Here is a 12,395-nt window from a genome sequence, read left to right on the forward strand (position 1 = left end):
TCACACTGTGAGCAGAAATTGGAGACTTTTGAAAAGCAGCGGGGTTACAGGAGGGACAGTACCCAGCCTGATCCAAGGCTCCAAACGCTTTCCCTGCCGAGCGGTGAGGGGATCCATCCATCCGTCCTCCCTCCCACAGAGGGGGACAGGGTCTGTCTGTCCATCTGCCCTTCCTCTCCACAAGGTTATTGTCCTCGAGGGCTGGCCTCAGAGGGTGTCACTCACACCTCACTCCTTGCTCAGTGAATTTCCATCAGCTCCAATAGGGCTTCTGATTTATACCGATTAACTGTGAACTGAGGTCCCCAAGACACCGTTAGTAGTTTCAGTGGATGAAGTGGGAGATTAACTTGTCTGAATTCACTCCATTTATTATTCTGTGTGTAATTGTGGTTTCCCTGTCTGCTAACAGCCTGGGAGCTTTTCACTTACGTACATACACACAGGGGTTTAGCATCTGTTTCATGATCAGTGAGCAATAAGGAGGGGGAGCCAAAATCGTGGCACCCACCTCAAGGCACTGAGCCGACAGCCATCCCAGCAGTGGTGGGACAGCCCTGGATGTGCTCCTGGAAGCTGCTTTCCCCAGCAGAAACCCTTTTCCATCCACTTTTGGCTGTGTAAGGACAGAGGTCTTGTGGTGGCAGGGGCCACCACACTGAGGGGATGCCTCCAGGCACTTAGCTGCCTGGCTGAGGAGAAGCCGTGTGTTCTCCATTAATTCAAAACAATTGTGCCACTGATCCAGCAATTTTGCCATCAGTGGAAAAGAGTGCGGTGAGCCAGCGTGAATGATGAAACTCACACGACTGTACCTGGAGGTCTGACTGTGCTGGTGTAACCGCTGCTCCCGTGCTTTGCTGGAGGGGAGGAGGCTGGAGTCCTATGAGATGCAGTTTCCACCACTGGTGTCTGCTGAGCATCTATGGAGCATCCCTGGCTGCCTTGCTTCATCACGCAGTCCATCGCTTCATGCTGTGCTGTTTTCCAGAGGGTTGAGCTGTGCACCACACTGCACCTGGCATTGGTAACTTACTGAATTACCAGAGACCACACGAGACCCAAGCCCGCTGTAGTAATATTGTCAGCTGCATCATAGTGTAGCGTACCGGGGCAATAAAGGATGGGAAGAGAAAGAAACACAAACGCCTCACTCTTATCACTTCTCCATGGTGCTGGCTTCCCTGTAACTGCTGTGTCCATCTGTCTCTCTGTTCACCCATGCCACCCCACTGTGTCCCCTCTCGGCAGCCTCCCACCAGCGTCCCATGCTGCAAATGAAGAGCTGCAAGTGGGATTTGCAGTCACCCCGCCATGCTTTTTCCTTCCTCATTTGTGGGGTTATCTGTCATGAGGGGAAAGACTCACTAGAGTTAGGCAGTCTGACAAAGTTCCCTTTAACCATTATCAGAGAACACCATGCCAAGTGCAGATTTATTACCTCTGTAATGCACATAAAATGAGATTTTATGGCTCTATAGTCCTAGCGGCATAAAGTAATAATGGAAACTATCTACTGAAGTAGGGAATGCATCCTAGGAAGAAAGGGAGATGTACGGGAGGTTAATAGTGTGTCCTTGGGCACTGCCAGATATCCTCTTGCCAATCTTGCTGGATGTAAGCCAGTGTTCAGCCCAGCACCATCCAAAAGAAGTCTCACCACTCATTTACTAGATGCTTCTGCACTTATTTTTCACATTAAAAAATTCCCCAGCAAGATGAAGCAACAAAACTGGACAAACATTTTTCCTTTTTCTTACAGGAAATAATGATTTTCTTACAGGAATCTGTTCAAAACTGAGAAACGAGCAAGCATCGAGAAACGCCTCATGAACCCAAAACTCTGCCCACATCTAAAATCCCAGAAGAATCCCTAAGCAACCAGGTACCCACCACCATCCCACATTCCCAGCCTCCATGGTTATGAGCTCAGGCACTGAACTGGCACAAGCATGAACCCTGTGTCCTGCTCCTGCCACTGCTTCCCACCAGTGAGGTACAACCTTGCGGTGCAAGGTGCTCCACCACACTGCCGGGTCAGATCGGTTCAGGAGTGAGTTACTCAGATGAGCACCAGGCTGGATTTGAGCTGTTAGGAAATGCACATGCAGGCCCACCCTGCACCGTGAGGCACGGCTCTAGCCAGGCTGACACTGCCTGCAGGGACACTTTGCAGGTTCGGCTCCAGCAAACTCACGTGGGCAGAGCACTCTTCAGCTATCCTCTCCATGTTTTGAGGGGCAGGGTACAGCCCAGCACCGAAGAGCAAATTTCCCAGGGTCCATCCACTCCAAGCACCGCTGCAGGATCAGCCTTCTGTGACAACTTTCTTTCGGAGTAAAAGCTGTAACACACTGATGCATGAGACAAATTCCGCTCTTTTTTTAAAGTATTTTATTAATAACCCATTAATTAAGGAATATAAGGACAATGTCTTCTTACAATTTAACACTAAAGAGTATTTGTGGAGTAAGAACAGTCTCTGAAGAAAGTAAGTTATAATTAAGTACAGCATGGAACCAAACACAGACACAATCTTCAAATGAGATTAAGTTCTGGTTACACATCCTTATGTACTGTGTAGAAAATTAAATGAAATTTGATTTTAAAATACAAGCAAGGGAATACAATAACAGAACTAGATGGCAGATTTCTGCTGGACTAAACACCTCTTTTCTAACAAAAGTATTGATTAGAAAAGACATGATGATCCCTTCAAAACATCTATTTCTAAAGAGATCAAAAACATATGTAGTGCTCTATTAAAATGGTTGGTTTCTTACACAGCGTATTTCATGGGCTGATCTCAGGATTGCTAGTAACGTAAAAAATTCTCAAAACCTAGATTACAAATTATCTCATTTGAACTACTTAAACCAGAACTTTTCTGTCTGTTAAGTACGAAATCAAATCACCAAAAAGTTGAAGGAGATTTTTATCCAAGTCATGTGTTTTATGTAACAAGGAATTAAAAGAAATAAAAAGGCTGAGAATTGTGACTCTCACAGCAGCACGGGGAATATACAGTTGTGTAGCCAAACAGTAACATTAATACTACAAAATTATGCCAGTGAGACAAACCTGACATTTTAACAATGTAAAACAACATACATCAGCTGAAAGTTGAACAGCAATAATCTTTAGTGTTACTGAAAGGAAGAAAAGGGAGAAAGGAGCCTGATGTGTAGGAACATATATTAAGTATGACGGGTAATTAAAGGTATCAACAGTTTGTGTGTCTGTGAGAAGTCTGCAAGAAAGCTACTTATTTCATGATAAAAAAATATATGCACTGGTTGTTTCAGCTTTACACATAACATGCGTATTATCTGTCTTCTTCCATTCATTTCTAGCTGAGACTAGAAAGGTCCCTGGCGTGTGCAGGACAGGAGGGACCTGGGGTCCAGCTGAGTTAGCCGAGGACACGCAGCACCCTGCGTGGACACGTGCTGTACAGAGCACAGCTTTGCGGCTGCTGGTCAGTGGTGACCTCTTGGCCCCGAGGGAACTGCCTTGATTTCTGTAGCTGAGGTCTGGCACAGCAGTCCAGGGCCACCACAGTACCTGGACATCTGAACGCTGCCATTTTGACACTCTGGTAAAATTCAGCGGCGTGTAACAAGATCGGAATAAGCCTCAGTGTGAGGAAACAAAAGTATTTTTGTGATGCATAAGCAGAATTGTTTGCAGTCTGCTGCATCTCACCCAAAGCTCTTGGAGCATGTAACTAATTTGTTGGGTTTGTTACCGGCCCAAGGTGATCCAGGGGAAAGGTGCCACACTGTGTCTGCTTGTGCTGGCTTCAGTGACAGGCAGGGATAGCTTTTAGGGAGATCAGCAACACTCACCCCAAGGCCATACGATTGCTAAAGTCGCTACAGACATAGCAGAGGGTGCATGTACAAAGGAGTGCCCCAGAAGCTGTGGCACACTCCTATATCAGCCACTGGACTAAGCCTCCATCCCCAGAGGCCCCTGGATGAAAAACTCAGGCCTGGTACGTGACCTGGCCCAAGTACAGCGTCATGACAGGGAGCTGGGAGAACTCCCGTGCTCTGGCCATACCCGCTGCTGGCCAGACTCCCAGTGTTGCCCTCCAGCAGCTGAGATGCTCAGCAGAAGCAGTCCTTCAGCATACTGTCATGCTTGCAGGTGGATTACTTGGGTTTGGAGGTGAAAGAAAGCCACCATGGGGTTCCTCTGGAATGAGCTTTTTGGAGAAGGGTCCTTCTCCCTTTCTGCACATCAGCAGTGGCAACGTGGCTTGTACAGGGTCTGTTCTGGCACTGGGGAAGGGCAAGGACTCTTCCATGAAAGTAACTGCAGACTGAGGTCCAGGTGCAGAAATGTCCCCACGCCCTCCACAGCCAGTGCCCAATACTCCCCAGCCAGAGGGTTTATACCTCTGCAATTGCATCCGCTCCCGTAGAACTGTGAACTGCCCTTATTGCCTGCAATAACACTTCAGTGTCTTATCTCTAACCCTTCTAAGTCATTAGTTTCAAAGTCTTATGGCAGTGAGTTCTGGAGATTATTCACACACTTCCTCTGCCCAGTTACATTCCTTGCCTTTCTAGTTTCTTGCTCTGGTAGCACACACCCACCAACTCCTGCCTAGCCTGCTCACTGGCACTGATTTCCAGTCTCTGTGCCACAGCCTTTCAGAGTCAAGGTGCTTCAGAGCATGCAACGGCATTTCTGAGACTCCTCAAGATACCAAGCAGCAGCTGGATGACAGAACAAGTGCAACAACTGACAATACAGCCATTTACCAGCACAGTGAGTCATGCTGGGAAGAGACGTTGTTGGATGGGGCAAGGTGGGAGCTCCGATATCCTTCCCAACATGGTACATGGAGGCTTGGACATACTCCTCTACTGAAGAGCTGGAGCTGACAGCGTTGGAGATTTGATGGAGAATTGCAAGGACACGGGCTGGTCCAGCTCAGCTCCAGACACATGCACACTGGGACACGACTCACAACTGAAGCAGGGATAGAGTGCTGGTGGAGCAAGGTTCTCCTTGCTGCAAGCAGTGGTACCTCAGTCCAGATTTCACCACAAAAAAACCCAAAGTCTGAAGTCTTTTACAGAATCTCAGGTCAGCACATAGCTCCCACACACAGCTTTGGGGGAATTGCAGCATGAGAAGAGGGAGACGGTCATCTTTTCCTTCATTTTTTGAACAAACAAATGGCCAGATATCTGAATCCCTCAAGGGAGGCAGAACATTTACCAAACACCCAATGGACAGAATTACCAATCACTGTTTCCCCCAAGGAGCTGCTCCAATCCGTAGTGTTCACAGTCAAACTCTGCAAGCCTGGAACAGGGCAGAGACAGGCTAAACAAAAGGTGGAGAAAAGTCCACCCCACACCGGAAGGCCAGGATGAGACATATCCGCAGTGAGCAAACAGTGTTAGCAAAGAAGAGTCACCAGATGATTTTCAAACCAGACTGACTGGTATGAGACCAAAGATTTGATTTTAATTTTTAAGCTCTGGTGGTGCTCTGCTCTTATAAAAAAAGCCAAAAAACCAAAACCAAAACCCAAAAGCACTTTGGACACGACTCTCAGAAGTGACTGAAAAATTTCACTTGTTCATCCAGAAGCTTCAGCAAGTCCAGTGCTTACCAAAGGCTGAGAGCTGCTCTCCGGAAATAAAAATCACCTGAGACGTCTCCACTTGGGCACAAAAAAAAAGAAGCCACAGATGTCCTCAAGATCACAAGTTACAAGTTTTGCAATTGTTGGTTCTTTTGTCCCCAGGATCACAAGTTACTTGTGATTGTTGGTTCTTTTTCCTCTTTGCTAGTATAAGCTTGTTAAGGAAAGATGGATCAACGTCCCACCAGCTGAAGCGGTCTCCTTTGGCCAGCTCCTGCAAAACACAGTCCTACAGAGAAACACAACCCAACCCTCCAGCTGTAGGGAAGGTGTCCTATAGCAATACTTAGAAACAAAGCAAGACAGACATCAGATCTGCAGCGCTATGCATTAAAAAAGGTCTCAACAACCAGTGCAAACATATTCTTTAGAAAAAGGCAGTATAAGAATAAGTTAAAACTTATAATGGACTATAACAGAAGAGTAGATCTACTGCTTTTTTTTTCTCCAACGGACATGAGGTAGTTGTGTTGTTAGGGAGGAAAAATAAAGAAAGAGAGAAGTAGTAAAAATGCTACTCTATACCACACACTATTCCACTTTATAAAATTAAATAATATAAAGATGTTCCAAAGAAATAAAAATACATGTTGTACATTAAAAGGACAGATGTGTACCTAAAATATTAGGTACAAGAACCTACATAAAACAAAGTCCAGGTTGGTGAAATGACCCAGACACTGAAGAAGGTTCTATATAGTACAAGTTGTTAGAGGCACTCGTAGAGTGTGTAATAAAAGGCTACTACATCAGCCTGCTAGTAATAGTTACTGCGGTAGCGTACAAAGAGAGCCTTATAATCCTTTTAACCACGGGAGGGCAGAAAAGGCTGGTGGTTACAGCTCACTGAATTTGTTTCTGTTGGCTTCCACCCCCTCGTGGGACTCCTCTGACAAAATTCATCCCAATGCTGCAAGGCAGTAGGTAGAGCCAAGGCGCTCCCTGGTGAAGAGACAGTTGAGAAGAATCACTCGGTGTAGCCTGCCTCTTCCCAGCATCAAAAGGTGGCTTGCTAGTTGCCTCGAGGACTACAGCAAAGTGACAACCCCAGTCTAATGCAGAAGGCTCTGTTCTAGTCGTGGTTTCATGTCAGACTTTGGCAGATGGCTCAATCCTGCTCCCACAAACACCAGGTTACTTCACTCATCAGCTGCAGTGGGAAGAAGATGGGCCCTTACGAATCTACTGACTGATTTCTTGAAGGCAATATGTACAGCTGACAGGCGCGAATCCTGTTCTGGTGAGACGCTGCACCTTCTTAGCTCCTGCTGGGCTCAGTGAGTCGAGGGCATGCAGTACCTCACAGGGACAGGCCCTTACTGGTGCTTCCAGCTCTCCCATGATCAAAATCAGATTAGTTCACTCTTTAATGATTGTGGACATATGCCATGTTCTCAGATGCTGAGGATGAACTGGTTAAACCAGAGTTACTACGGAGGGGGGCCTCCTCCCGGGCTGTGGAAATCGATTGGCACTTGACTGGCCGCACATCCCCCCCGCCTTCCTGGATGGAGTCCGAACCTCCACTCTCCACGGAATCCAGACTTTCTCCGTGCCTGTGGAAGCCATTGGTGAGCCCATGGATGCAAATGGCCTCTGTTCTGTTAGTCTTTCTGTCGGTATGTAACAGCTCGTCCCGGGCCTGAACCTCACAACTGTCCATGCAGTCCACCAACACTTGGCTGGCATCCGGCTGGGTGCTGGGAGAGCCCAGAAGAGCCAGCTCTCCAGATGGGAGCTCTTCAGGCTCCTGGTCCTCGGTTTCTGTCTCTTCACTCTCCAGGGTGTGCAGCTGGGAGTCATAGTCTCTGTCAGAGGCTGAAAAATCAGAATGGACAATGACCTCTGCCTCCACTTGGTGAAGGTTGGCTGGCAGGTGGCTTTTCTTTGCTTCATTCTGTTATCAAACAGGGGAAAAATTAAAAAAAAAAAAAAAAAAGAGAGAGAGACAGAGAGAGAGAGAGAAGGTAAAGTAAATGAAATTCAGATAATTGAGGCTGTGACCCAACCAAGCACTGAAATATATTTCTTTTTAATCCCACAGAGTGCAATGGGATGTACACATGTCTCTGTTAAGCATTATCTTGATATGTTTCTCAGACCTGAAGTCTTAAGAAGCATCTCAAATCACCTCAGGATCATTATTCCCATTTTATATTTGGAAAAGCAATTCCCAAGGGAGTAAAGTGATTTGCCCATAGTTTCTTGGCAGGCTGGGCCAACCACTCCTCCAAGCCTCTGTCAAAGACCACAATTTTCAAAATTCACTAGTCTGTTTCCATATTAAAGGCCAGATTTCTGCAGGGTGAGTGGGCAGTGGTCTAGGGAACTGGCTTCTGAGACAGCTCGTGATACAGACCCACAACTAGATACTAGGGTTTCCCTTCACCCTGGTTTAATTTTGGCTACATATCAAAAAATGTTTGTTTGTTAGAGCCCTGGTCACAGCTTACAAAAGTCTGTAAATTCAAGCACTTTAATTCAGAAAGAAAACAATCAGTCCTCCTCTGCAGTGTTTTAAGTGGAGTTCAGGCTACAGGTCTCCACAAATCTAGCTAACAAGCAGGTCATTTTGCTAGATGATCATTCAGTAATTTAAGAGACAAATTATTTTGGAAGCTCACAAAGAGCTCTCTAGGCAATCAGCGCTCAGGTTCTGTGCTGAGCGTGATTTAGTAGCAAGAATACAATTCAAAGTACTGAAGTGATATCTTGCATGTAATTTGTGCTTTCTGTTGAAGCCAACTTTGTGCATCATTTACATATTTTAACACTTTTCTCCTTTTGTTGACAAACTCTGATGGGTAAGCTATGCTGTAAATGGTGCCCTGTAATTGGGTTGTAAAACATTGTCTTAACTCTATCCACAATGTTAATTACATCCTGTGTATAATTGATTTTCACACCACTATCTAGGAAGGAAACACAGGTAGGTTACTTAAAAGTATTTGCTGAGGGTGGAGGGGTGAACTTTTAAAAACAATAACCAAAAGAAACCTTCTGGTACACAGTCAATCTGAGCAGGCGTCAGTTTGCTTTGCTGACACTGTGGTACAGACATCAGCATCCTTGTACAAACTCTCCCAAACACAGGAGTATATATTTATTGCAATGAAGCAGTATCAGAAATAGGATTTCCTCCAAATCTATGCACCCACATAAAGAGACAAGTGCAGTGGAAATTGCTCTACCCGATCTGGAGAAGGAGTTAAATCAACCCTTGATCTTTGACTCCTTTTACAGGCAAAAATGCAATCCCTCCTTCAGGCGAGCACACTGTAGATCTTAACGACTGTGCTGAGCATTGCAGCTCCTAACTCATTTGGCAGGCTGCTTGCTGCATGGCCGCAGCAAAGACTCCAAGCAGACTGCTGGTGCCTGGCTCTGGGTCCTCAGGAACCGGGACTGCCACGACCCTGCTGACAACCGAGCTGTCTGACCCCACTTGACCACCACAAAAAACCAAGTCCACAGCACAGGCCCTCAAGGGCTGGCTGGAGTCAAGACAGAAGATTAGGGGAGAGTTTGAACGAAGCTTGGAAAAAACAAACAACCCTTCCTCAAACCCCATCAGTCTCACTGGCATACACTCCTATACCCAGGACAAAAAAAATAGAGCCCATGATCAGCCAACTAAGGCCATCTTAGAGAAGAAAACATTTTCTCCTGTACTGCAAAAAGGAGAAAGGGAGGTGGGGAACAGAAATGGAAAAAACCACATCAGAATATGTAAGTCAATAAACCACTGAAGACACCCACCATCACAGCATCATAAACCAGAGCTTGTAGCAAAAGCTTCTGTCCCGCACTGGAAGGGAGCTTCACCGATCCATTCACAGCAGAGAGAGGCTCTTTTGTGATAGTGTCCTCGTATCTGGCTATGCTGTTTGTCCAGGGCTGGCCGGCTGACTTATTCCACGAAGACTACAGAAAAAAATTGGGAGGAGAAAATATCCAGTTATCACAGATAGAGATTCTTGTCCTCATAAACCTGAAAAGAGAAACAGCTTGAAAAAGGAAAGCGCAAGCTGGGAAAATACCATGGTTTAGAAGAGACAAGTTAAATGCAGAGAACACTTCTGATGGCATCCAAATAAAAATGCTTGCTGCAGTGGACTCACACAGTCACCGCACTGGAACAGGCTTTATTACTCTGTTACATGGTCTGATGCAGAGCAAGTGGATGAAAGTTGCCAGATGGTTCACGACTGGTCGCATACGGAGCTTTCCACTGATTCTCAAATTTTGAGGCCAACAGGCATATCATGGCACAAGACATCATTTAAAGACCCACTGAAATCACCTCCCTGCAAAGCTGCAAACAACCCAGAGCAGTATGAGCCTACTGAAAAATACTGCAAAGCTGGCAAGGAACAGAGATGGTGGAAATCTGGAGAGAAACACTGAATGATTATAATATTTGCTTTGGCACAAGCAATGCTCTTAGCAGCATGGAGAAAGACCCTCACCTGTGCACACTATCACACATACTCTAGTAAGAGCTGAAGACAATGCTAAAGTGCTTGCTCTGTGGTGCAGATAGATTTCCTGCTCTAAGCTGGGAGTTGGGTAAACTTTGCCATTCCCCATGAACATAGAGGCACAACATTGGAGGGCTTACTTTTAAATTTTTTTTTTTTTTTTTCAACAGACCACCAAGCAATTCTTAGCTCAGCTTTAAATCCCCTGGGCAACCAGTGTTACCTTGTTTGTAGATCTAATTAAATTATATGGGCTGAATGCAATTTGTTCTGGGTTCTCTCAGCTTCCCCTTGCAATAAACTGTTGAATGCACACCTCTGTGTATGGGAAATGTGTGCCTTTAAGAGCTGAAGTTATTTAACAGCTCAGACTATTAGTTCACAGGCAGAAAAGTATTTTCTTTCCAGGTTTTGATTTTATTGGGCTGTCCTGTGTATACCTGAGCTCAGCCCTGCTACTGACTCGCATACATATACATAAATACACAGGCACGTGCGCTCAGGTTGAAGGACCATGTGAGCCAGTTATCTCTGGGCTTGTTCCACAGATGTTACATGTTGCCTGGATAGAAGTGAAAGGCCAAAGCAAGGCTGACGTGAAGAGAAAATCCTGACCTGACACAACTGCGAGTGTGCACGTGCATGCAGAATCCTGGTGGTGTGAGCATGATGGCCGTGTAGGGTGAGAATACACAGCACATCTGTTCAAACCCTCTAACCACCTACTGCTCACTGTCAGGCAGGAGAAACCCAGGGTTCTGCTCTGCATATGTGGCGGCTACTTAGGCCAGATCTATTCCAACAACAGTCAGCGTAGCATGAGTCCAGCCGAGATGGCAAGGAGATTTCTGACATCAGCCTGACCTTGTGTGAGTCATTTGACCTCTTTGTGCCTCGGTCCATCTGGCTGGAAATTAGGTAGAAATACATGACCAGATGTTGTATGTGAGCCAGGCATTCCTAAGTCAGCTATTTAGCAAGAAGCAAATGCTACCTCATGCTGTCAGTGCTGGCAGAAGGCGCATTCAAGTGCTCATGCATGCGCTGAAGGGCTGCCTGGGCCTTTCCCAAGCACCTTGTCCACCCCGACTCAAGCACCAAAGGGGCTCAGCACCTTGCGAGAGGCAGACCAGCATTACACGCCAGCACCAACCCCAAGACATAGGAGCTTTGGATCAAACCTTAAGAAAACAGATCGTAAAGGGTCTCATTTATATGACGACACTGTGCAGGACAGTGATGTCCAAGCCCAGAGCTGTGGATATCAAGCACTCGCTAATTTCGAAGTGAATGCTGGAGGCAGCACCTTCACCATTCCTCTCTCTGCAATCGTCAGCAATATATTCTGAGCCAGGAACACTCCCTAATTGCTCCCTTTCTAAGTGGACAATCATTAAACTACACTTTAATAGCAAGAAATCAACCAAGCGATCACACACAGCTCACAATAAGGAATATCACTACGTGTGAGTACTCAAGGAACGTGTTCAATTTGCTTCTGCTGCCATCTGAAAGGCTTTCTGCAGCTACATCGCTGACTGATGGCTTCTGTGCCTTTTCCAAGGAACATACGTTACTGAGCAAATACTGCCTGGAAATTTCAGCGTCGAACCTACACAAATATGCACACATGCACACAAATGTGTGTCCTGTTATAGATGCTTACATGCATATTTGCCATCACAAAGATCTGAGCATCATACGCAGACACACACACAGAGCAAACTTGAAAACCTTCTTGCAGGCATCTTGTGAATACCAAAAAATGTGGAAAGAAACAGGCAGCTCTACTGCAATCCCCAATGGGCCATCTGTTAGCGGAAATGTCAATCTGCCATGTTTACATAGGTTTTGATGACTCTGGGAACAGCCTGTTCAGCTCTGGCTGAAATTGGCTGCAACGAAGAACAAACTTGTTTTGTACCAGTTTGCAACTTTCAACAAACAGAAAAAAACCATCAGCCACACAACATAGCCTATATCCCACATGTTGTTCAAGCACATTATGTTTGAAAGCAAAAAAAATATCCCTCCTGGGGCTTAGTCTCTAAGGTTAGGCAGCAGCAATTAACTCTAGGTCTGTTTTCATCACAGACCTGAAGGTCTTGTGTGCTTGAAAGCTTCTCTGCTTTTTTAACCAGTATCTTTTGGTGTTATAAACGATAAGATTTCTTTCTACTCAAGCGCTCCTAGTGAATGGCTGAAAGAAGGAAACATTCTCCTGGGTTTTACAACAGAATAACGAA

The 12,395-nt window shown here is 45.8% G+C and overlaps 1 protein-coding gene across 3 annotated transcripts in view; it reads right to left on the minus strand.

The window, feature by feature from the left end:
• Positions 1-2,037: 2,037 nt before the first annotated feature.
• The window catches only part of IGDCC4 (immunoglobulin superfamily DCC subclass member 4), a 111,475-nt gene continuing 101,117 nt past the window's right edge, over positions 2,038-12,395 (minus strand). For all 3 annotated transcript variants that reach the window (XM_080396930.1, XM_080396929.1, XM_080396928.1), the window contains 2 exons: positions 9,428-9,592; positions 2,038-7,565 (listed from right to left, as the gene is read on the minus strand). In XM_080396930.1, the coding sequence (XP_080253056.1) occupies positions 7,035-7,565; positions 9,428-9,592 (696 nt within the window). In that variant the 3' untranslated portion in view covers positions 2,038-7,034. The remainder of the gene's footprint in view (positions 7,566-9,427; positions 9,593-12,395) is intronic.

The sequence above is a fragment of the Falco punctatus genome (assembly GCF_963210335.1).
Source record: "Falco punctatus genome assembly, chromosome: 7".
In the NCBI taxonomy this organism is placed as follows: domain Eukaryota; kingdom Metazoa; phylum Chordata; class Aves; order Falconiformes; family Falconidae; genus Falco; species Falco punctatus.